The sequence below is a fragment of the Dromiciops gliroides genome, chromosome 1 (genome assembly GCF_019393635.1).
Source record: "Dromiciops gliroides isolate mDroGli1 chromosome 1, mDroGli1.pri, whole genome shotgun sequence".
Taxonomy (NCBI): domain Eukaryota; kingdom Metazoa; phylum Chordata; class Mammalia; order Microbiotheria; family Microbiotheriidae; genus Dromiciops; species Dromiciops gliroides.
Window position 1 is genome coordinate 732,525,799 of NC_057861.1, and position 25,687 is coordinate 732,551,485.

General features: G+C 42.5%; 1 protein-coding gene across 1 annotated transcript in view; it reads right to left on the bottom strand.

Moving 5' to 3' along the window:
- SLC25A26 (solute carrier family 25 member 26) overlaps window positions 1-25,687 on the bottom strand; it is a 133,803-nt gene that overhangs the window by 14,613 nt on the left and 93,503 nt on the right. The window contains exons 6-7 of the mRNA XM_043986777.1: window positions 17,783-17,827; window positions 2,156-2,225 (exon numbers count right to left, since the gene is read on the bottom strand). Coding sequence (XP_043842712.1) covers window positions 2,156-2,225; window positions 17,783-17,827 — 115 coding nt within the window. The remainder of the gene's footprint in view (window positions 1-2,155; window positions 2,226-17,782; window positions 17,828-25,687) is intronic.

Consider the following 25,687-nt stretch of genomic DNA (forward strand, 5'->3'; position numbering starts at 1 on the left):
ACAGGGGCTCTCCAAAGAAGGGGAGTCATTGCTCACTTCTCTATGACAAACCTTTCTCGAATAGCAGTTGTTCATAACATGGAACATTTTCAGATGAAGGTGAACTTCAAAATGATGACCTGGTGCCAGGGGATCATTCTGTATCTTGCTAGAGTAAGATGTCCTTCCTAACTGTACTGCTGGGCTTTTACCCCCAATGGATGGACTGGCCAAGAAGGGCACTCATTTCACATTTATTTCCTCTTTGAGGTCTAACATCCACATAGAATTTAAGGGAGTGTGCAGAGCCTTGAGCCACTGATGCAGTTGGTCACAGGCCCAAAGGCTCGCAGAGCCAGAGAAGACCTCAATCTATCTTCCTCAGAGAGAGTGACTTGTCTAAGGTCATAAAGCTAGTTCCCTTCAGCTGTTAAACAGAATAACATTATATGGAGACTTGTTAAAATCCACATATAGGCCAAGAGATGTAGGGGAAGATACAGTCAATATGTGAAAGGGCGGTGGCGCCAGGGGTGGGGAGGGCATGCAAACCTGTGCTATCACTGTTTCAGGCAACTCTGGGTGAAGAAACTCCCACCACAAAGACAGGTCAACATCTGCTCTTCAACTGAGAGTCTTGAGAGGGTTCCCTGAGGACACTGAAGGGACAAGTGACTTGCCCAAGGTCACACTTCCAGGATCTGTCAGAGGCAGGATGTGAACCCAGGTCTTCCAAACTCAAAGGCCAGTGCTCGATTCCCTTTACTGCAGGCCTCTCATATGCAAACTATCCTTTTTAAAAGGCAATGTAATGAGATGAAATATGTGTGTAAAATGTGTCTTGACCTCACTCGCTAATGATTCCTTTCTGTGTATGACGCTCACATGGCAGCAAGACCCATAAAAGGAATTTTCTGAAATGCAGATTTTGTTCTGAGGGGAAAGACCTTCCTGTTTGATCCTCCCCGAGGTGGACACTCCTTAGTGGAGCTCTGGTTCTTTAGAAGAACCTAAAGGATAAAGATGCTTGAGCTCCAGCTTTGTCCCCAGAGCTTAGGAAGAGGCTGCCAACAAAGATGGGAATCCTGTTAGTGGTTTGGAGGACAGAGACGCCTGACCCTCAGGAACTGAACCAAGACCACCAACTCATTTAGCACAGCAACTAAGGGGCATGTGGAAACAATTATCCCTTATAACCTTGAGGCCACAGCCGTCGGTACCCGATGATCAATTCCATGAGACAAACACCAGTAATTCTCCCCCTAAACAACACCCCGACAGACACATTAGAACCAATAAGGCGCAGAGGCTGTCTGCAGGCATAACAGATGACTGATTTTTCCATCTAGAGAGAGAGTGGGAAATTTCAGTCCAGTTTAGTTTCTGCTTTGATTCTCATCTGACTTTCTATGGCATAATTTAAAACTTAGGGCCAAATCTATCACTTAATAAAGTTCTACTACGATACTATAATCTGTTAAGCATCTGCATTGTCATTAGAGCTACACTCCCCCCCGCCCCCAACCTATGCCCTGAGGTAGCAAGGAGCTCTATTCCTTGCAGTCACTTTAGTGTGGGTACAAGGCTTGGAGAGGGCCCAGATGTCTGGCTCCTCATCTCTCCTCTGGAGAATGATTTTGTCTTCCGGTGGAGAGATCGATCCTGCGCTCTCCTGACACCAGTTAATCTGTATGACTGTCAAGTTGTCACCCGAACTGTGAATCATGGCCTTCTACATGGCAGACGTGGCTAAAAGCCCTGAAGGACACCTTGGTCCAGGCAGCCAGCTGCAGGGTCCTGTGGTCATCGGAAGTCTGTTCTCACTGAAGATCCCACAAATTATTTTTCAGATGACTGTAAGATGCCGAGTGACAGACTTTCCCTCCCCCAATCCCCAATTTAGTAAAAAATCCACACGCTTACATACACAAACCAAACCCAAACCCACAGAAATTTGTCAAAAACAAATTGGCTGCCTTTTAAGCAGACACCTTTCCAATAATTCCCCCCACCCCCTTTCCTCAGGAAATTTCTCCTCTCTAAAAAAAAACCCACTGGAATGGTCTTCTTCTAAACAAACTGGAAAGTCCAAAGAATGTTTTTGCACAGTTAATCTTATGAATTCACATTCTTCTCCCCTCTTCAGCCCTTCCCAGTCTAATATAATCCTTTGCACCTGCAAACGCTCCACAGACCGCTGACTGCCAAGAGTTGACCACGTGGTCCTGCTTCCGTGACCAGAGGGCCTAGATTGAAAGAGAAAGGAAAACATCGGTCATCACGGTGGTGCTGCTAGCAGAGCCACCTCCTGTGGGTCAGAGCTCAGAGGACAGGAGCTTCAGTGAGGAGCGTTCTTCAGTGATGTCCTAAGCGATTCTCCCAAGGATGTAATCATTTACTAAAACCATCAACAGTGGGAAAGATGTCTCGACCCACCATACATGGAACAAACCAATGCATCTGTTAACCTCAAGAAAGGGAAACACTTCAAAGTATTTTCTAGAGAGGGTCCAGATCAGCCTAATAAACATATCAATGAAGCCATGTAGGCACTGAGACAAGGGACTGACTGGAGAAAGCCTCTTGGGGTTCTCTTTCCTCATCACACCCAGCTGGTTGACAAGATTGTAAATAGGACAAACTGTCTCCATAATAACTCCCACCTTCCTCCCCATGCTCTTCTCCCACTAGACTATTTCACTCTGATCTCGTCGGCTCCCATAGATTCAATTATCACCCCTTCATTGAGACTCTCAGATCTATTGTCAAGCCCTAATATCCTTCCTAACTTGTGGATTCACATCTCCAACTTGCTATTAGAAAGATCAAATCAAATCCATTAGATCAACAGAGGGTCTCACAGTTATCTTAAATGTCCAGAACTGAACTCTGATCTATCTTTCCCCCAGAACCCCCTCTCTCGTCCTAATTCTCCTATCACTGCCCATGGCACCAGCACCCTGGTGCTGGTCATCCTTGGTCCCTCACTCCCACCCTACCACACAAAATCTGGTGCTTCCTAATGTCTCTCCTCCCTGCCCCTCCCCTACTCCAACCCAGTCCCAGCTCAGCATAGGCTCTTAGCACCTCATGTTTGGATCAGTGCAACTGCCTGCCCCCAGTCTCCGTGCCTCAGGTCTCTCCCTGATCCATCTCATCCTCGATGCGGTCGTCAAACAGAACCTCCAGGAGCACAGGTTTAACCACGCCCCTCTCCAGCCCGTGCCCTTCCTCCCCTCCCCACACACTGAATAAGCTCCAGGGATTCCTATCACCGCCAGGACCACATACAAAACCACTTGTTCGGCATTCAAAGCTCTTCCTCTGCTCCTCCCCGGCCCCTCCTACCTCTCCAGGATCGTCTACCTTACTCCCTCCCACATCCTCTGCCATTCCCCCACACAAGACACTGCGTCTGCAGACCCCTGACGTTCTTACTGGCTGTGGCTCGTGCCTGGAATTCTCTCCCTCCTCCTCTTCTAGAAGAAGCCATTTCCAATCTCCCTTAATGCCAGTGCCTTCCCTCTGCTGATTAGTCTCCACTTTATTCTGTCTAGATCCTGTTTGTTGTCTCTCCCATTAGACCCAGAGCCCCCCAAGGGCAGGGGTTGTCTTTGTCCTTTGACTTCCCAGCGCTTAGCACGATGCTTGGCACACAGGAGGGACTTAACAAATGCCTGTTGCCTAGATGACTAAGCACGTCGCCTGGACGTAGCTTAAAAAAGTAACACTGTCAATAGGCTTTCACTTTTATTTCACCTGACATTTGTTAAATGAGTATCAAATGGATTTGTTTTTGCCAAGTGAGCAAGTATTTATTACTGCCTCATTAAGGGACATTCTTGGTGTGGAAAAAGTAGCAGCTTTAGAATTATGGGGCCAGGATCAAAATCCCAAGATTTTAAGCAAGGGAACAAACATGAACTTCCTAATGTACAAATCAGGCATGTTATTCCTTTGCTAAAAACCTCCTGGTGGATGGGCACAGTGGTTCAGGGCTATAATCACTACTTCTGGGCAGGCTGAGGCTGCTCGATCACTAGAGCTCGGGGGGTTCTGAGGTGTCTACACTAAGCTTGGCATCAATATGAGAAGTCCCTGGGAGATGGAGGTCACCGGGATGCCCAAGGAGGGGCGAACCAGCCCGTGCCAAAGATGGGCCACGTCATAGCTCCCAGGCTGATTTAGGGAGGACCGGGCCAGTGAGCAGCCCTTGCACTTCCAGCTTGGGTGAAATGGGGAGACCCAGTTGTAACAAACAAAACTCACAGTAGCTCCCATCTAGCCTGGAGAATAAAGTAGCCTGGGCTGGCTTCGAGGCCCTCAACAATGTGGTGCCAATTCACTTGCCTGGCCTTGTCTCCCTTTATCCACTGTTTCAAACAGGACCACATGTTGTTTCTGATACCTCTGTTAGGAACTGACCCTTTCTCCATCTCTATCCACTGGAACCCTTCTCTTTCTTTAAGGCTTAGCTCCAGGGCCCTGTCATCCAGAAAGCTCCCTCTGTTCTCCTCTCTCCCTCCTCAAACAATCTCAGAAGACTTGGCACCTCTCCTTTGCCCATCAGAAACGACCTTGCATTTCATTTGTTCAAAAGTCCCCTCTTCTAGAATACAAGTTCTTTGAGGGCAGGGGCCGTGTGGTTGTCTGTATCTTACCTCCCAGTCCCGTATGCAGTGTGCCCTGAACACAGGTGATTGGTAAATGGTGAATTAAACTGACTAACTGACCTAACTCAAAGACTGGTGATTAAAAGAATAAGGGCAACCTGGAGAGTTGGGGTCTGTCCTTGGTCCTGCTCCATGCAGCACTTGTATCGAGGACTTAGCTCACAACTGCTCTCAGAGGGTTCTACAGCTTCTGGCTCGGGATAAATGGAATTTCTCAGAGATGGCTGGCTTATCACATTTCCAGATTACACAGAGCTGGGAGGGATAACTAATTGATTAGAGGACAGGAGGGGATCCCAAAAGACTCTAATGGGCCAGAACAGTAGGCCCAACACAAACAAGATAAAGCTGAATAGTAATATTCATGAAATCCTGCTGTTGAGTTAAAAACAATCAACTCTACAAGTGTAGAATTAGGGTGATATGGTTAGGAAGTAGCTCACGTTAAAACCCCCTTGGCTTCAGTGAGCCAGCAGTGATAGAGCAGAAGAACTCATGCCACCTTAGGTTTCATGAATTAAAATGCAGGGCCCAGAGCAAAGAAGGGAACAGTCCTGCTCTATTTGGCCTGGGTCAGGACACAGTGGAGTGTGGTCTCTAACTCTGAGTGGAAGGAAGCTGGATGGGCACTTCAAAGGATGTCGTGGGGTGTCCTTGACTTGGACTGGGATTCAGCTAGAAGACCTGAGAAGGTCCTTTCAGCCCTAAAATGCTACACTGGGGGTGATGGGAGCTTTGACCGAAAAAGGCAGATTGGGGCTCTCCTTTGTGTGTGGAGAGCCCCAGAAGAGCAGGTTGAGGATGTTCTATGTAGACCGCATTTTGTAGGCAATCAGAGCCTTATTAAAAGGAAAGAGGAGAACAATGTTCCACGTGAGGGGACTGACGTGGATGATGGACACAGAGGCAGGAAATAAGTAGGGCTTTGGGAGGAACAATACAGAGTCTAGACTGAGTAGAGAAAGGGTATATGGTGGGGAATAATGTCTTATTTTTGCATACCAGTGTCTGGCAGAATGCCTTCCTCATACATAGTAGGTACACAATAAATGTTTGCTGAATCTAATTTTAAAAAACCATTACCCAGTAGATTTTTAGTCTTCAGGGGAAATTGCCATCATTCAGACAAGGAGACCATTTTACCCCACTTCAACACCGGGCATTCATCCTCTGCAAAATCTTAAGATGCTCTTCATGAATAATTTACGCCAAGTCAGCACAAAGCTTTTCATTCAATTCCGGCCAAAAGGAGAGCACAACAAGCCTCTTCTAAGACAGCTGGACAAAAACTGGTGTATGTCTTTTTTTATTCAGCGAAATTAATATTCATTTACAAGTGCACATTAAAAGGAAAAGTAAACCACAAGCCTTTAAAAAAAAAAAGCGCGGGCCTTAGTAGTTAGATCAATAAAATAAACATGTCCCATGCAACTTTAAAGAATAAAGGATTCTAATGCAGAAAGAGGGATAGCAAAGGAAGCACTAATATCTTATTCTCTAGAGCTCTGCCGTTAAGAAAATGTTTCCTGGGACGATGATGATTGTGGGAGTTGCTACAGACATGGTTCTAATATGGCAAAGCACTCAAGGCCCACTGTGGCTGTAGAATGAGCCACTGGGTCCCTCGTGCGCCTAGCTCGAATCCATTTCTAAAAGATACTTTCAATGAAGAGTGGAATCACCATATTACAGACCTGAGAGGTATAGTGCGAAGGAACAGAAAGAGCATCAGTCTAAAGGAAGAATTTCAGTTATCCGGTATCAATGAAGTGCCTGAAACTTTTTTTTTTTTTTTATGCGGGGCAATGGGGGTTAAGTGACTTGCCCAGGGTCACACAGCTAGTAAGTGTCAAGTGTCTGAGGTCGGATTTGAACTCAGGTACTCCTGAATCCAGGGCCGGTGCTTTATCCACTGCGCCACCTAGCTGCCCCTGCCTGAAACTTTTAAGCAACAGACATTTAAAAAATACAATTCATGACATCGATAATGGTATACCTACCTATCTTAACCTTTGTGGTGAGGCAACATGAGAAAGAGAAATCATTAGACTGGGGTCACAGGACCTGAGTCTGAGCCTTGGCCATGAACTCGGACCCCAACCTGTATGAACAGCCAGATGGATCTCTGCCTGAGGACACAGTTCATTTGGACAAGGGGACCTCAATCCACGACAGGTGGCTCATGCTTTTTTCCTATCTCCTTACTTATCGTGGGTAGCAACTCCTCATCAGCCACTTTTGTTCTGCCATTGCCAAGGTCAAGGTCATTCTCCTTGGCAGAGGGGGGAAAAAAAAAGGCAAACACAGCTCTCTGCTTTTTCTAAGTCACAAGCTGTGATGATCCCTTCTGCCTCCAGCCAAGCTGTGGTCCCTTCTATCTACCCCTTCCCTCACTGGCCTCAGCTCATTGTGAGCTTCAGGCATCACGGTCTGATAAGGTGGGCATCAAAAAAAGTTACATAAAGGTTAATTTGCTGCAAGGCCACATTAGGAGAACGAGAGTATCTAGTGTGAGGTAGTGATGGAACCTGGGTCAGGCCCTGTCTGTGGGGCTGGGATCCTTTCTGGAAGGATGTCAACAAGGTCGTGTGTGTGCAGAGGATGGTCAGGATGGTGGGTGGGTGGCGACTGGAGACCAGACTCTAGGTGCATCAGGAGACGGAAGATACCAAGTTTGATCTGGAGAAAGGTGGACATGGAAACTCTCTCCAAACACATGTGTAGCAGATGGCCAGGTCGGAGAGGGACTAGATTTTAGATTTCAAAGCTGGAAGAACCTCAGAGGCCAATCAGTTCATCCCACCTGAGCAGGAATTGTGTCTATTAGCATCCAAAAAGACCTTGACAAGTGGGAGCACTGAGCTGAACCTAAGAAGATGAAATTCAATAAGGATTCAGGAACAAAAAATCAATTTCACATCCCAAACAAGCCTCTGGTCAGGGTGACCCAATGCCTCCTGGGGCAGTCCAGTCTGCTTTTGAACAACCCAGACTGTTAGGGCATTTCCCCTGACATTCAGTCAGAAGCTGCATTTATGCTGTCTATGCTTCCTACTTTTGTCCTCTAGTGCCAAACAGAATAAGTTGGATCCTTTCTCCTGTAGCCGACGATGGTAGGAGAAGCTCTTTGCAAGCCTAAAAGCACTAAGTAAACAGCTGCTATTGTTATTTGTATGATGATGACAAGGAGAATGTGCCCTCTGAGGATTCTTTTTAGACTCAACCTCCAGAAGTCTTAAGGTCGCTCACTGTCCTGATTCTCCCACCCTCTGTATGGTCTCTAGCCAGTCCGTGTCTTGTCTTTAGTTTTCTAGTGGTCAAAAGCAGTAGGAACACTGGCAGAAGTTGTAGAGAGGCAGGACTCAGGTTTGGTAACGACAACCTTCCTAACACAACTGTTCTGAAGGGCTACAGCAAGTCCTGCCTTGCTAGTGACTGGGGGTCTTCAAGCACAGACTGGAGAATCTCCTGCCAGATATGGTGGAGGGAGAATGCCTATTCAGATGTAGACTGGGCTAACTGGTCCCTTCCAACTCTGAGATTGTGTAATACCTGACTCCCAAGGATTCCCGAGTGAGAAGATTCTCTCTTCCCATGCAGATCTGACATTGTTCTACAACCACGATCTTAGAGGCAGCTGGGTGGCATGGAGGACAGAGCACTGAACCTGAGTTCAGATCTTGTCCTAGATGCTCCCTAACCACATGATCCTTGGCAAGTCATGTAGGCCCCCTTGGTCTTAGTTTTTTGTTTTGTTTTGTTTTGGGGGGGCAGGGCAACGGGGGTTAAGTGACTTGCCCAGGGTCACACAGCTAGTAACTGTCATTGAACTCAGGTCCTCCTGAATCCAGGGCCAGTGCTTTATCCACTGTGCCACCTAGCTGCCCCCAGTCTTAGTTTTCTTTCTTTCTTTCTTTTTTTTTGTTGTTGAGGCAATTGGGGTTAAGTGACTTGTCCAGGGTCACACAGCTAGTAAGTGTTAAGTGTCTGAGGCCGGATTTGAACTCAGGTCCTCCTGAATCCAGGGCCAGTGCTCTATCCACTGCGCCACCTAGCTGCCCCTCAGTCTTAGTTTTCTTAATGGTAAAATGAGGATAACTGTTCCAACCTCATCGAGTTAAAGTGTTAATAAATGTTACTCATCATTGTCACCGTCATCATGATTATCATGATCATCATAGTTGTGTAGAATCACATTGTCTGTATGTTTCAGAAGGAGGACGTGAACCTGGCTAGGCCTTCTTGTCCCTGTGGCCAATTCTCTATTCACTATACCAAGCTGTCCCTCTTTCACTCATACACACACTCACACACACACACACACACACACACACACACTCACACACTCTCACACACACTCACTCACTCACACACACTTACACACACTCTCACACACACACTCACACTTATTCTATATGTGTATATAGGTAAAATACATTCAAGTAATCTGATCTGGATAAGCTAAAAATTAATTCCTTTGGTACTTTAAAAGAAAATACGCATATATGTCAAACAACTGTGATTTCATCAATTAGGGAATTCCCTCCTAACATGCAGGTTGAAATCTCTCCATAACTTACTAGATAAATCACAGAAAATTGCCTAAAGTCAAGAAGGGTTAAATCCTTTGCTCATGGCCACAATGACTGTAGCAACCTCCTGTTTCAAGAAAATATTGCACAGAAAAGAGATGTGAATTTACCTGAACTGCTGCTTATATTGAAAGGTTATTTCTAAATGGAAAAGCATCCACATGTAGCATGAACAGCCATGTGAAAGACTGCTCCAACGCAATAATAAGAGAAATGTAACATGAACAGCCATGTGAAAGACTGCTCCAACTCAATAATAAGAGAAATGTAAATCAGAAAAGTTCTGTGGTTTCACCCCCACCCTTAACTGGAAAGGACCATGTTGGAGAGGCTGTGGGCTGACAGGCTCTTTGTGGAGTGGGGAATTGTTCCAACCACAATGGAAAGTCATTTGGAATTAGGCTTAAAGAACCCCACCAAAATGGACAAATGATGATCATCTTTGAACGATAGCTTTCAGAGAAGTTAAAGACAGAAGGAAAGGCCCTTTTTCATATGAAAATATCCACAGCATCACTTTTTGTGGTAGAAAGTAACTAGAACAAAAGAGGTGCCTGTTGTTTGGGGAGTGGCTAAATAAAGTGTAGAACATGAGTGTGATGGGATGTTACCGGGCCTTAAAGAAACCAAGAATTCAAGAGAAGTATGGGAAGACTTAGAGGAACTGATCCATATTGAAGTCAGGAGAACCTCAGTAAGTAAGGAGCCAGGAAAACAACAAAATGTAAGCAGTAACACCAATCAAATGAAAGAGAATCCTTTACAATTATAGTGACCAAAGCTTTGATTCAGAGAAAAGGTGCCTTCCTCCCTTCATTGGAGGGGTGGGAGATTATGGGTTTGCAATGCTGCATGTGCTACGCTGTCAGATACTGGTGACGTCTTGGTTGGCTTTGCTGAATTGTTTTGGCTTTTTTCTTTTAAAAACAAAATCATCAGTTTTTTTTTTTCAAGAAGTGACTATTCACTTTGTTATTCACACATAGCTCTTAACTTCTACTGGAAATAAAAAAATATCCAAGGACCGAAGCCATTTCCACGTTCAGTGATGGCTAGTATTTACACACTGCTTGAAGGTTTCACCTGATCCTCACAATAACCTTGGGAAGGTGTTGCAATAAAAATTGTCTTTATTTCGGGGCAGCTAGGTGGTGCAGTGGATAGAGCACCAGCCCTGGATTCAGGAAGACCGCAGTTCAAATCCGGCCTCAGACACTTGCCATTTACTAGCTGTGTGACCCTGGGCAAGTCACTTAACCCCAATTGCCTCACCAAAAAAAAATTTAAAAATTTTTAAAAAATTGTCATTATTTTAAGATGAGAAAATTGAGGCAAGTAGAGGTGAAGTGCCTTGTCCAGAGTCACAAGGCCAGCAAGTGTCTGAGGAAGGATTTGAACTAAGGTCTTCCTGACTCCAAGTCACAGCACTGTATCCACTGAGCCCTAAACACTAACCTATCCTGATATTCTGATTGGGGTAGTGGGTGGCACAGAGGATAGACATTTCTTTTCCTTTTTCCCCTGAATGAAACAATGGATAGGAATATGTACCTCAGACCTAAAGAGGGGAATGCTTTTCCCCCCATGATTCAATTTGGGCCAACACAGGAAAGCTCAGCTGGCATCCAAACTGCCAAAAGCCATGAAGGAGAACATCCACTGATCTTTGGGGATAAACAGGAACACTGACTGCAGCTGGACAGATGGAGGGAAGGAGAACCTCTATTACTTGTGTTATTTAAATAATTCTAGACAGGGGCCGCTAGGGGGCGCAGTGGATAAAGCACTGTCCCTGGATTCAGGAGGACCTGAGTTCAAATGTGACCTCAGACACTTGACACTTACTATCTGTGTGACCCTGGGCAAGTCACTTAACCCTCACTGCCCCACCAAAAAAAAAAAAAATTAAAATTAAAAAAAAAATTCGAGACAAGAAAGTGGAAAAAGGAATTTAAAATGTCCTGTGGAAAAGCTCGGCATGTTTTCAGAAGTGTGGGCAAGATAATCTAAAGATAAACATCCATTTCAAGGCATATCCATAAATTGGCTTCCAAATGTGAGGAGACAGACCAGGGAAATGGGGACCCATAGCAAAACACAGTAAGAATGGGAAAGGGTGGATGGGGGCTTTCAATTGTAATTGTTTATTTGAATATAGTTGTCCCTCTCCAGTAACAGCAAAGGGTGGCTATAGATCAGATGAATAGCTAATGGGTTTTATAATCTACTTGACTTCTACCAGTAGTTTTAAGTTTTTAAACTAGTTAGATTAATAGTCAGATAAACATTTTTAATATTCCTTTTATAGCAGTGTTTGGAGGGAAAAGATTACACACACATACACACACACATATCTATCTTTTAAAAAACATTTTAAAATGTAACATATTTTCTAAGATTAGCTAATTTTCCTTTCGGAATGGCTTTCTTATTGTTTATCAAAATATTACAGCCTGTTCTGAATATTTGGTGGTTTTGCTCTGTACGTAACAATCTGGACATCCGATTTTCCCAAGTGATTCTCCACTGATTGCTATATGAAGGGCAGCATGAAATAATTAGTTCACTTTTTTTTAAAAGTGCAACATCATTTCCCACCAGTGTTCCCATGATTGGGAAACAAACAACGCCAAACCCAACACTACAGAACGCTTGAGGATACCGATCTCCTGTCATGTGTAGTCTAGTAAAGTGAAGACTGAATGGAAGACTTTGCTTTCTACTTCAAAAGACCCAGTCCCATCCCTCGCTCTTGCCTTATAAATAACAAACTGGAAATAAGTCTTTTGGCTCGAATGCATGGGAATTCATACAATCTGGACTGTCTTCAATTGTGCCCATCGTGAGCATATCATCCTTTAAATGCGTGATATTAAAACACCACATTATGTACAAATAATATGTTGTATATAAAAACATACAGGTGTGCAAAGCCATCTACAGCATCTGATTCAGAAATCCGTAACGTCAGACAAGCTATAATTCAGATGGTAGACAATGTCATTTTCAAATCATAATAAACTAACCTTGCTATTGGTGACATCATCTATGTTTAGTCTTACTGCAGTCTATGTTTATTCCAGCAATTTCATGACCCAAAGAAGGGCCTAAATTAATAAAACTGTCCTATGGCATGTATCCCTCTAACATCCAAGCTGGTTATTGTCTAACCTTCTTTATGTCGCAAAAAATAGTTGTTTTTTTTAAATCAACTGCTATTTGTAAGTTACTTAACTATTAATTTAAGTGAGCTTAAAAGTTTCTTCAGGCTTTATCTACCACAAATTATAAGAAGTTTTTTTTTTAAATGGTCAGTGTAAGTTAGCTGTAGAAAAAACACACCCTCTAACAAATATTAAACTCTTAACTCTTTTAGATCTCTCCAAATTTCCTTCCGGATTTGTAAAAATGTACACAAAAACATTTACAGAGTTGTAATTGTGCATGGCTTTTTTTTTCCAGAAAACTTTTCCCAACATCAATACAGCAGATGCATATACACACACTGTTTTTAATAGCTATACAGAACTCCATCAGGTTTACGATTTGCTTACCCATTTTCTTATAATTACACTGTGGGGCTGTTTACAATGACTATTATAAATAATGTGGCTGTGAACATCTTAATACACATCTGTGGGGTTATCTCATTGGTTACATTCCACAAAGGAAAGTACTCAGCAATAAGTTGCGAACACTTTCATAAATTATAGGCTGGCAAAGAACTCTCTCGAGAAGTTGAATCGATTTGTTGTGCCTCCAACAATGCAGAAACATACTAGCTGAAGCTAGGGGCTGACGTGGATAGAGTGATGGGTCTGGAGTACAGAAGACTTGAGTTCAAATCTTGCCTCAGACATTTATTAGCTGTGTGACTCTGGGCAAGTCATTTAACCTCAGTGTCCCTAACTGTAAAATGGGGGATGAAGAGTTTTTGTGAGGATCAAATGAGATAATATCTGTAAAAGCACTTAGTACAATGACCTGGCACACAATAAGTGCTATAGAAGTGCTCATTTCTTTCCTTGTTTGCCATAACTCTATCGACATTAGGTTTTAATATTTTATTTTCTATCAGCACTAGCAGAAGGAATGCCGGCAGTGAGATAGCCGGAATGGCAAAGTATCATTTGCCTTTGCTAGATTGACAGGTGTCTAAGGGCACAAGATGTGTTCAGGTCAGAAAAGATGATTTAAAATGCCGTGAAGACAAATAGAAAAGATGAGCTAGTGATCATCTCTATCTCATTAAGGCTTTAGAGATCCTGACAATGTACGAAGTAGGGTACAAAAGAGCAGGGAAGGGCTGGGAGAGTTGAGCCAGATCTCAACTTGCTCTAAATTCTTCTCTGCATTTGTAAAATAGCTTCTCTCTCCCTCTGTCTCATATGGGCTGATGCTTTCTGGGGACCTAGAGACCACAGTGGACACCATTTGTGGTATCATGAGTATGGGTCTTTCCCTCCTGTGACCCACATTACACCCACTCTGAGCATGACTGCCTAATCATCAGCCTCCTTTGTTAGCCCAGCTCACTCACTACCTTTCTGGGTGGATCACATGCCATCCTCATCTTCTTGTTCTCAACATTCTGGCCACACAAGATGACTCCCTATTCCTATATAGACTCTGTTTTTCAGCCTTTATTCATACTTTTCCCTGTGCCCAGAATATCCTTTGCCCCACCCCAAGCAGAATTCCCACCCATTCTTACAGCCCTACTCAAATTCTCACCATCATCTAGAGACTTTGCCTGATGCCCTTCATCAACCCCCTCCCCCCCCCACAAGGTCAACTCTTTTATGAACTTACCAAATATTACTGTAGTATAATTGCATGAATACAAGTCATATCTTCCAATGAGACTATAAGTTACATGCCTTTTCTAAATCCTGGCTAGGTCCCAGGACCTAGCAGAGTACTTTGCTCAGAGCAGGCACTTAATGCTTGCTCTTGTGAGCTGAATTCATATTTACATACAAATACTTGCAAGGTATTTAAGCTTGTGAGAGTTTACAGCTAGAAAATGTGTATGATCCAAATATTTAAAGACTACCTCCCCAAGTAACTGCTTTAAACCAAGTTGATCCCACTTCAGATAAAACAGACTAATTTTTGGAAGTTCAAAGGCAACAGAAATCAGTGCTAAGTTAGAGCACTTGGGAAGAAGGGGCTGATTTTTGGTTACTGTAAAAAGGGACACAAATAGGCCAATTCATGACTACCATGGTGAAGTGAATACAGACTTTCTTTTAAAACAAACATTACATAAAAGAGATCCACAGTTTCACAAGCAGTCCTTTTTTTTTTGCTTGTTCTTTGTATAATGAATTATCCATGTATGTTGATGATTGTTAAGATCATAATAAAAAAAAGAAATTATCTTTTAAAAAGAGTTGCACAGACCTGATGATGCCTCCTCTTTGGCAGCACCAGTCTTTCCACAAACTCTTGTAAGTTGTTTCCTAAGCCCTACTATTATTTTCTTGAAATTGCTACTTTACAAGTGAAGGACTTCCTTAGAACAAAATTCAATGGTCCTTTTTCAGTCTTTGCTACTATCCCCACCGTGCCCCTGCCACCTCCCTAGGACCTCTTTGATGTCTAAGACATTGTTACTCATCCCTTCCTACTGGGTCCAATCTTCTCCTTTGGATTCAAATATGTCTTGCCAAACACATTCATCCTCATTGCTTCAATCAACTATCACCACTACACAGATGGCTTCCACCATTCCACCAGCTGCTTTCAAGACAACTCTCCTCGGGGATCCTATTACCACTTCCAACTCAGCACCGAGTTGGACAAACCCGAGCTCATCATCTTTCCCCCCAAACCTGTGTCTCCTTGTAACATGGGGCTTCCATTTTTTGAAACCTTGGTGTCACCTTGTTCAATCAGTGATCCAATCAGTGTGAATTCTGACATCTGCTTTCTTTGAGTCTGTCTTCTATTCTCATTGTCACCATCTTAGCAGAGGCCCTCATGACCACCCACATGGACTGTGGCAATAGCTGCCTTAAAGTCAAGGTCGTTCTGTCTTTGCTCTCTCCTACTGCCAGTTAATTTGTCATAACGCCACCAGAAGACTTTCTTTTAAGGCACAGGTAGGCCGAACAATTCTCAGTCCTTCCCAAATGCTCTGGACTTGGCGACACGCAGTCCTTTGCTCCTTCTCTTTGCCTTCTGAACTCTTAGCAATAAAGGCCAACCCAAAGCCCGCCTCTCCTCTAGTGCCTCTTTCTGACTCCTCTGTCCATATCAAATGCCCACCCTCCAATCTCACAGAACACTTGGCTTTGTAATTTTCTAATGCACTTATGTGAAATTGGGACTGTGGTTTGTTACCCTCCTCCTACTAGAAAAAAGGTTTTTAACTTTTTTTTTTTGCATCATGGACCCCTATGCAATCTGGTGAAATTGATGGATCCCTGGTCAGAACAGTGTTTTTAAAAACATAGATAAACTATAGAGAATTACTAATGAAACTAAGCAGACTGAAATACAGTTATCAAAATGGCCCCTAGGTGAAGAATTCCTTTGCTAGACAGTACAGCCAATGAGGGAAAGAATTGTATCTTAGCTCCACCTGGTATTTCTGTTTAGTGGCAAGCATGGTGAGCAGCTACTTAGTGTTTGCTGAATGTGAATGAATGAAGGAATGAGAAGAGCCACTTTGATGAAGCAGATGACTGGGTATGTCACGAGAAGTCAGAGAGGGACAGGAGGTTTTCAGGTGGGGTCACTGAAAAAATGGTGGTGAGTTATCACCTTGACAGGAAAGACAAGAAATGGAGGGATTTTGTGGGGAGGGCAGGCAGGAGGCCGATTAGCTTGCTCTAGATGCAAGACTTTGAAGTGATAATACCATCACCATTCTCTCCCCACCCCCACCCCCCATTTTGTGGCAACATGAAGATATGAGACTAAAACAAGAGTGAGGTTAAAGAAAGCTATTTCCTAAGGACTATAACCATATGGAAATAATGGAGAAATCCTCCCCTGACATCATATAATCCTTCTGGGATTGAGAAAAGTTTTGTTTAAAAGTGCCAGGCTATAAACACACAACAATAACAGAGATGATACAAACAATGTAATTCATCAAACTGTGTTAAGTAATTCACTTTCAGGAGATTAAAAAAATGTTGTGGGCATCTTCTCAGGGAAAATGACTAGGAAATTATGGGGCACAGTATTCACTCTCATTATTTTAGGCAATGTGTGACATTTCATAACTAACCAGAATCTCATAAACACCAGTAATGTGGAAAAAGTAACAAACCTCATGATCTTTCTTTTTGATACCTCACACATACCCACACACATCTGATGATGTGCAAGAATGCCAGGGTGTTTGCAAAGTCTGTGACTGCTGGTTATTGAGACACAAACAAAATAAGTCTTCTTTGCTGAACAGCTGTTGGCTTCATTGTTCTTTTTTCAGAAAAAAAAAAATGTTGCCGTTAATGCTAATGGAATGTGACCTCATTGGCTAGCAATTGCATCATGCCTTGAGACACTGCTTGGGAAAGCTGTTTTCACAATGCATCACCTAGAAAAATGGCCAAAAAATGCCAACTTCATCAAACGAATGACATACATTCAAATTCTAGGTGAGCATTACTTAAGGGAAATATTTCTGAATATTCAACGAGAACGTTTTGTTCCCATTAAAAGATAGAATTTAAACAATTTTTTACTTACCGTGACGCTATCATAATGGCAACTTAGTGTTTTTTTAAGCTAGCAACAATAATCTTTGAAACCCTTTTGGAGATGTATTCCATGGCTCTCAATTATACTAATAATCCCTAAGAGATGGATAACTAATTCATTCTTTTGCAGACTGTGTGATCACTGATGATTCTAGCATTGCCCCAAGGAGTCATTTCCTTAGGTGAGAAGTTGCCACTGTTCTAGGTTACAGTGTAACGAGGAGTGACTCTCAGAGTAGTGGCACGGCTCCCTCTGCAATGCCCCTGATACTCCCTCCCATTGGCTGCTTCGGTGTTTGACCTGGGTGAGCCTCACTGTACCACTCAGCCTTGGCCATGCTCTCTGACAAAGGGGAAAGTTGTAGGAGATAAGTACAACTGGCAGTTTTTTTGGAGGGTGGGGGCTTCCTTCTTCCTGCCCCGTGTTCTCTATGTAACTCTGAGAGGACCAAAAACGGGGGGAAATTATGGGCAAAAAAAGTAGCTGAGATCATTGTCCACCATGGGATTTGGGGAACATCTATGAATTAGTTTCCTGCACTACTCTTATCACCACAGAGACTGAGTTTTCAAGAGGCTAAGTTAATGTACACATGATGCTTAGGTAGACATTTTCAACTAATCATGACCTGACTCTCTCTTCATGGTCTGGCATAGAAACTTTTTAGCATGCCACATATGCAGAAGTTAAATAAAATCAGGGATGTCTGTAATAGTTCAAGAGAGATTCCCACAAGGATCCAATACATTAATAACAAGAAGAATTACTTTTTAAAACAATAAAATAACTTAAGAATGGATGTATCTTATAACAACTTACTTTTAAGGACTCCCATAGAGGAAACTGCACAAGAGAGAAAGGAATCTGTGGAGAGACAAAAATATATCAAACAAACAAACTAGGCTGGCAGAACTAATGGACTGAATAAATTAAGAAGAATTCTGGTTTAGCAAGTAAACTGTGAATTATCACTTGTAAGCAAACATTAATGCACACTGCCAAGCAAATTCCATTAAACTCATTTCATAAATAGATAACCTGAGGCAGGGGAAATGAAAGGGGTTGTCTAACTTTGTACCAATTCCATGGGGGCAGAGAGAAGAGAGACGGACAGGGAGGGTTGGTCTAATAACAGTACCTTTTGTAGCTTGGAATTTAGTGCCACTATTAAATTCAACTTAGACATATTTATTCCTATGTTGTGGCAGCTAGGTGGTGCCACAGTGCACAGAGCACCAGGCCTGGAGTCAAGAAGATTCATCTTCCTAAGTTCAAATCTGACCTCAGACACCTACTAGCTGTTTGACCCTGGGCAAGTCACTTCTTTTTTTTTTTTTTTTAATGTATAAGGTATTTTATTTTTTCCATTACATGTAAAGATAGTTCTCAACTTTGGTTTATACGAGCTTTACAATTTCAGATTTTTCTCCCTCCCACCCCTCCCTCCCTCCTATCCTAGACAGCACGTAATCTGATATAGGTTATATCTATATATCTCTATACATATAGATATAGATATAGATATATACACACACATATATATACACATAATAACATTAATCCTATTTCTGCATTAATCCTGTTACAAGAGAAAAAAATCAGAGCAGTGATGCAAAACCTCAAAATAGAAAGAAAAAAACCCAACAGCATCCAAAACAAAAGAAATAATATGGTTCAATCAGCATCTATACTCCACAGTTCTTTCTTTCTTTTTTTTTCTTGGATTTGGAGATCCTCTTCTATCATGAGTTCCCTGGAACTCTTCTGTACCATTGCATTGGTGAGAAGAATATAGTCCGTCACAGTAGGTCAACACTCAATGTTGATGATACTGTGTACAGTGTTCTTCTGGTTCTGCTCATCTCACTCATCATCAGCTCACGTAAGACCCTCCAGGTTTCTCTGAACTCTTCCTGCTCATCATTTCTTACAGCACAATAGTATTCCATTGAATTCATATACCACAACTTGTCCAGCCATTCCCCAATTGATGGGCACCCCCTCAACCTCCAATTCCTTGCTACCACGTAAAGAGCAGGCAAGTCACTTCTTGACCCTGTTTACCTTAGTTCCTTATCTGTAAGATGAGCTGGAGAAGGAAATGGCAAATCATTCCAGTATCTCTGCCAAGAAAACCCCAAAGGGGGTCATGAAGGGTCCAACATGGCTGAAATGACCGAACAATTCCTATGTTGGGCTACACTAGAGAAAGTTCACATGAAGCTGCAGAAGAGATTACAAGTCTTTGAACCTTAAATCTGAAATGTGAGGATTCAGCCTGTCCCACTCACCCTCAGTCAGAGGGGATGAATTTCTGAACTGCCCCCTTCCCTTAAGAGAATGTGCCTTCAAGAAGCTCACATACAGAGATGACCTGTACATAAATCAGCACATATACAATATATACTAAAGAGATCAGAGATGGGAGGTTTCTTTGGAGGGCCAGCCAGCCACTAGCTGCTGGAAAGACCAGAGAATGTCTCCTACAGAAGTAAACGCTAGAGCTGATTTTTCTTTATAGGCAATAAATCCCCACCTTAAATTCAACTACATAATTTGTTCAAAGGATCCTAATGAAGAAAAATCCCCATTGTAAATTGAACTAGTGGATGTTGGAGGGGATGTGGGAAAGCTGGGATGCTAATCCACCGTTGGTGGTGCTGTGAACAGATCCAACCATTCTGGAGAGCAATTTGGAACCATGCCCAAAGGGCTATGGAACTGTGTATACCCTTTGATCCAGCAATACCACTGCTGGGTTTATATCCCAGACATCCCAAAAAAGAGAAAAAGACCTATTTGTACAAAAGTATTTACAGCAGCTCTTTTTGTGGTGGCTAAGAATTGGAAATCAAAGGAATGCCCATCAATTGGGGAATGGCTAAATAAGCCGCGGTATATGATTGTGATGGGATATTATTGTGCTATAAGAAATGACAAACAGGATGATTTCAGAAAGGCCTGGAAAGACTTGTATGAAGTGATGTATAATGAAGTGAGCAGAACCAGGACAATGTTGTGCATAGTGACAGCAATACTGTTTGAGGAAGAACTGTGAATGACAACTATTCTCAGCAATACAATGATCCAAGACAATCCCAAAGCACTAATGATGAAGCATACTATCCACCTCGAAAGAAAGAACCGAGATAGATTGGACACAGACTGAAAGAAGCCATTTTTCACTTTCATTTTTTCTTTTATTCAAATTTACGTACATAAAATGACTAATATGGTAATGTTTTACATAATTACAAAAAAAACCCCTGAACTGGGAATACTTTGGAAATCACTAATATGCATATAAATGCATACTAGTCATTTTTGGTGGATGAATCATTTTACTTAAAAACATTTGGGAGTTACTCTAATATTCATGTTTTCTCCAAACCCAAAGCCTTGGGTGTTATTTGCCTTACTCTGCTGTGAGTAATGACTAATATATGAATCTCTCGATTAGCCTGATAGACAAAACTGAGCTTGACAGACATCTGCCACAGAAAGTGTGTCACCAGTCTCAGTCGGATAGGAAGTCAGAATGAGAAGAAATCAATGCCCCTACCTCACACTAAGCTGACAAACTGAAATCTCAGAGGACATTTGTCATCTGGAACAATATGCTACATCTCATGAGGCATCTCAGAGTCCCATAAAAAAGGTCAAACACACTCCTTTGTTATCAGGCCCTTGCAACTAAAGAGCTGGGATCACATTTCCTTTCCAATTGGGGGTAACAAAAAGCTATTCCATTGACAAATGAAATAAGATTGTGTAAGATTGTCTACAGCAGCTGCCCTCTGTAGCCCCAACAAATATTTATTCGGGAGAATGAATAAGAGAGATCACCACCACCAAGAAATTGTCACACCAATTTTAATCCTAGCTAATGGATGCAGAGAATCTGCATAGCTCAAAAGGACCTTGTGTGAAATGCCAAATGAAAAATACACCGATACTGAACATTTTAAAATAAATTATTTTCATTTTCTAAGGGGATCAACAGAAGATACACAAAACATTACTCATTTAAAAACAGATTTTCCCCTAAAGCTCCTTAGAACCCCATTACTTTACATCATTCAGAGATATAAGCTTTTGCCATAAGACTGAGATGAAAATTTTCTCAGTCAACAAATTGGCAAAGATGATCAAACATGGGAAGAGTCAATGTTAGAAGGGCTATGGAAAGATGGTACACTAATGGAAAATTTGAAGAACTCAACCATTCTGGAAAGCCATTTGGCATTATGCAAATAAAGTGACAAAAGTACCCATACATCTTGACCTAAAAATTTCACTGCTAGGCCTATTCTCCAAGGAAATTGAAGACAAAAAGGCTCCTTGTACATAAACATTTTTAGAGCTACCACTTTTTGTGGTAGCAAAGAAGTGGAAACAAAGTCGATGCCCACCAATTGTGGAATGGCTTAACAAGTCACGGTACATGCACCAGATATTACTGTGCTTTATGGAATGAGTATGATGCAGTACAGAAGAGCATAGGAAGACGTCTATGAACTGACCCAAGGTGACAAATAGAAATGATAACACGACATAGAAGACTATGACAATTATAAAAATGTCTCCAAAGATGGAGCTTTCTGTGTGCTCCCATTTTGGACAGATAGTGAGGAAGAGTACCTCTCACTGAAATTCTTTGCAAGCTACCTTATCGCTACAAGGGAAGTTCGGATATGGCCAAAGTGGTTATGTCCTTGCAAAGAAGCCCAGAGCTCTGGTGTTCTGATCTTGTTTTCCTATATTCAGAGATATAAAGTAAGGCCAAAGCACCATACTGAATGTCCTTATACGTAATCTTATTTCCACACCAATTTTGTACTTTCCTCTAAAAACAAATTAACCGGTGGCCCAAAGACTTTAACATTTTAATTCCTGGAATGAAAGACATTCCTCTTCTGAAGCCAAGAGAAATTTCTGATCTCTAACAGTTCCCTAAATTTAATTCACATCAGCATAGGATCCCAGGCTTGGTCATGCTTGCAGTATGAAGAGACAACAATGGAAATGTGTTAGGCATATGTGAAAAATGTTCTGCCAGCAAACAGAGTCCTACAGCTAAAACAAATCCGTCGTCTAACTTTCAGTGACCAGAGACAAGTTGGATAGTTCTCTCCCCATGCTGGTTTCAATGTTACATAATAGTCCTGTTTCTTCAAAGGGCCAGATCTTATGCCCCCAAACAGATGTAAGCTGTTACTCTACGATGTTTTATTGATGGAGAAATCAAATGGTTGAATGGAGGTCTTATATTTTGAAGCACAACATAGCTGTTTTACTATGACTGATGCTACAAAATAGCATCACGGTTTTTTGATCTGTTTAGAGCCATGATTTAAGGTGGTTTGTTTAAATGAAGTTGTAAAAACCCAGGGCACAAATAATAAGTGAAGGAACAGGAAGCTCAGCAATCACAATAGCTCAGAGATGCCCCAAACAAAAATAAAACCACATGGATTCCATTTATAAAGAGACAAATTCTTCTGGTGCAAGAATGCTCTTTCCAAACTTCCATTGGACGTAGTTGCCAAAAATTAAGTTTAATCTGGTATAGAGAGATTGTGCTGAGCATAAGACAGTGACTTTCCAGAAAAATTGCAATATATCCTTTACTCCAATTTTACTAGAATTGTCTGTGGAATTAAACAATCAAAAACATTTATTGCGCTTTCCTCTGGGCCAGGCACTATGTGAAGTACTGGGCATAGAAAAAAAGGTAAAAACAGTCCCTGCCCTCAAGGAGCTTACATTCTAATACTGAAACAGCACGCGGATGGCTTGATACTAATGAAATTATTTTACACAGAGAGACAGGAGGCAATGTGGGAGAGGAATTCACTAATAGCTGGGGGGAAGGGAGCATGGGGAATATGAGGGCCTCCTGCAGAAGGCAGAACTTGATCTGAAACTCAAAGAAAGTCAGTCAGGGAACCTTAAGAGGCAGAAGAACTTTCCCGGCCTGGGAGACAGTCTGGCAAACGCACAGAGCAGCAAGGTGGACAGCGGGTGGGCCAGGGGAGCTGGATCAGACAGCAGTGAAGTGTCAGGAGACAGCAAAGGGAGGAGGGGGCCAGTCATGAAGAGCTTTAAATGCAGACCAAGAGGCTTAGAGTCTATATTCACATCTTAAAAGCTGTAAGAAATGACAGCTCAGGGGCAGCTAGGTGGCACAGTGGATAGAGCACTGGCCCTGGATTCAGGAGGACCTGAGTTCAAATCCAGCCTCAGACACTTAACACTTACTAGCTGTGTGACCCCGGGCAAGTCACTTAACCCTCATTGCCCTAAAAAAAAAAAAAATGACAGTTCCTTCTAAAACTCACTTTTCCTGCTTCTCTCCAGTCTCCTTTCTCTGTAATCCATCCTCTACACAGCTGTGGAAGTGAGAGTTCTAAAGCAAGTATCTGACCGTGTCCCATCACCCGTCCCCATGACAAGGTCCCATGCTCTCTGCTGCTCTAAGATAAAATAAGAAGCTCCCTCCCAGTTTTTAAGGACCTTTGCAATCTACCTTCCAGGCTCGTTTCCTAGGAGTCCCTTCCTACAGTCTTTGCCTTGTAGCTTCCGGGGCTTCAAGACTCAGCTGAAACCCCAGCTCCTTTCCTGGCCCTCCCACCCCCTGCCGACCTCTAGTGCCTGGCATACAGTCAGTGCCTGAAAGCTGCTTGTTGACTGACTTACAGATCATAGACCATCTAAGAGAGAAGTGAAGGCCTTAGCTAGGACAAGGCTCGAGAGAAGAGGTGAAATGGGAGGGATGTTTCTGTAGAGGCAGAAACAAAAGGACATGGTTGACTGCTGCATGTGAAGGATGAGGGCAGGAAGAGTCAGTGGGCTCCGACGTTATAAGCCAGGACGATGGTGGAGGAGTATGGGGGTTAGGAGAAGAAACGAGTTCTTGGTTCCAATGGGCCTTCCAGGTGGAGCTGTCCAACAAGGGTCAGCAGCTTTGGGGAGAGGTTGGGTAGAGATGGAGATTTGGAGAAGGGCTGCATACAGGTGACAGTGAAGCCTTGAAGAGGGAGGAGAGTAGAGAGAGAAGAGGGACAAGGACAAAATGCTGGAGAACCCTTGTGGTTACTGGCTGGGAGGAAGGCTGGGAGAGCCTGTAAAGGGGATGAAGAAAACTGTATCCTGCTCAAGTTCTGTTTGCTTCTTAAAAAGTGGTTTTTAACAGCAGTGCTTTTTTTTTTTTTTTTTTTTTTGGTGAGACAATTGGGGTTAAGTGACTTGCCCAGGGTCACAGAGCTAGTGTTAAGTGTCTGAGGCCGGATTTGAACTCAGGTCCTCCTGATTCCAGGGCCGGTGCTCTATCCACTGCACCACCTAGCTGCCCCAACATTCTTAATAGTACAGATATACAAAGTAAACAGTTTGACCTTATTGAGTCTCTTATAATTGGTCTTTAATGTTTACTGGTCTGGTTCTCCTGGATCTTATGTCAAATTTTCCATTGAGTTCTGATCTTTTTGTCACAAATACTTGAAAGTCTTTCAATTTATTAAATATCAATTTTTTCATTCAGGATTATACTTAGCTTTGCTGGGTAAGTTCTTTTTGGCTGCAAACCCAGTTCTTTTGCTCTCTGAAATATAATGTTCCAAGTCTTTTAATGCAGAACCTGCTAGATCTTGTGTTATCCTGACTGTAGCTCCACAGTATTTAAATTGGGGTTTTTTCCTTGTTGTTTGTAATATTTTTTCCTTAATCTGGGAGCTTCAAAACTTGGCTATGAGGTTCCTGTCAGTTTTCATCTTGGGATCTCTTTCAGGTGGTGATCAATGGATTTTTTTTTTTAATTTCTATTTTACCCTCTCATTCTAGAACTTTGCGGCAGTTTTCCTCAATACTTTACTGTAATGTTATATCTAGACTTTTTAAAAATCAACTTTTGGCTAATCTGGTCAGCACAAGTGGGCCTGGCATCCCATGACAGTATGGTGTCCTTCAATCCTCCCCCACTCAGCTGTCTGACCCCACCCCAGCTCTGTGGGTAAGGCAAAAGTTCCTGAAACTGAGATTGCCACTTGCCCCCAAGGCTTGTTGTTTGTGGATTAAGCAGAGTCTGCTGGACATGTCCGCACTTCAATCTGGCCAAACCTCTGCCTCAGGAGGGTCTTTCTTCAGGTCCTCCCAAGTTGTCTTAGGAGGACAAATTCTTTACACCGACTTTTAATTATTTCTGCCACTCAAAGTTCACTTTGAGGTGATGTTCTATCTTGCTTGTGGGGACAGTTTTCCTGTCTTATTCTACCATCTTCCCAGAATCCTCCTCTTCTCTTCATTACTTTTAGATGTCTTCATTTGAAAGGAAAAAAGTCAGAAAAAAAATTAATCTTCCCTGAGCCCCCAACTATATACTAAAATGATTCTACTTTTGTTCCACCTAATATTTCTACTAGCATCTGATAGCCTTATTTTTCCTGGTTTTCTGCTTCTTAAGCAATCTGTTTTTCTAGTAATAATGCCTCTGCACTGTTTTTTCAAGCCCTGAATGAACAGAAAAAAAAAAGTGTAAATGATTGGCCAGGAATAACAGCCCTTCTCACTGAATCCTTACAACATTTGTGAAGACTGTTCCATTGCGAAGGTATGTGAAACGAGGAGTCATGCTGTTTACAGAACATCACTCAAGGTTGTGACACGGGGTCAGTGATCTTGTTACTAGACAGGCCAAGCATCACCCGGGGGAACAACATTCAGTCT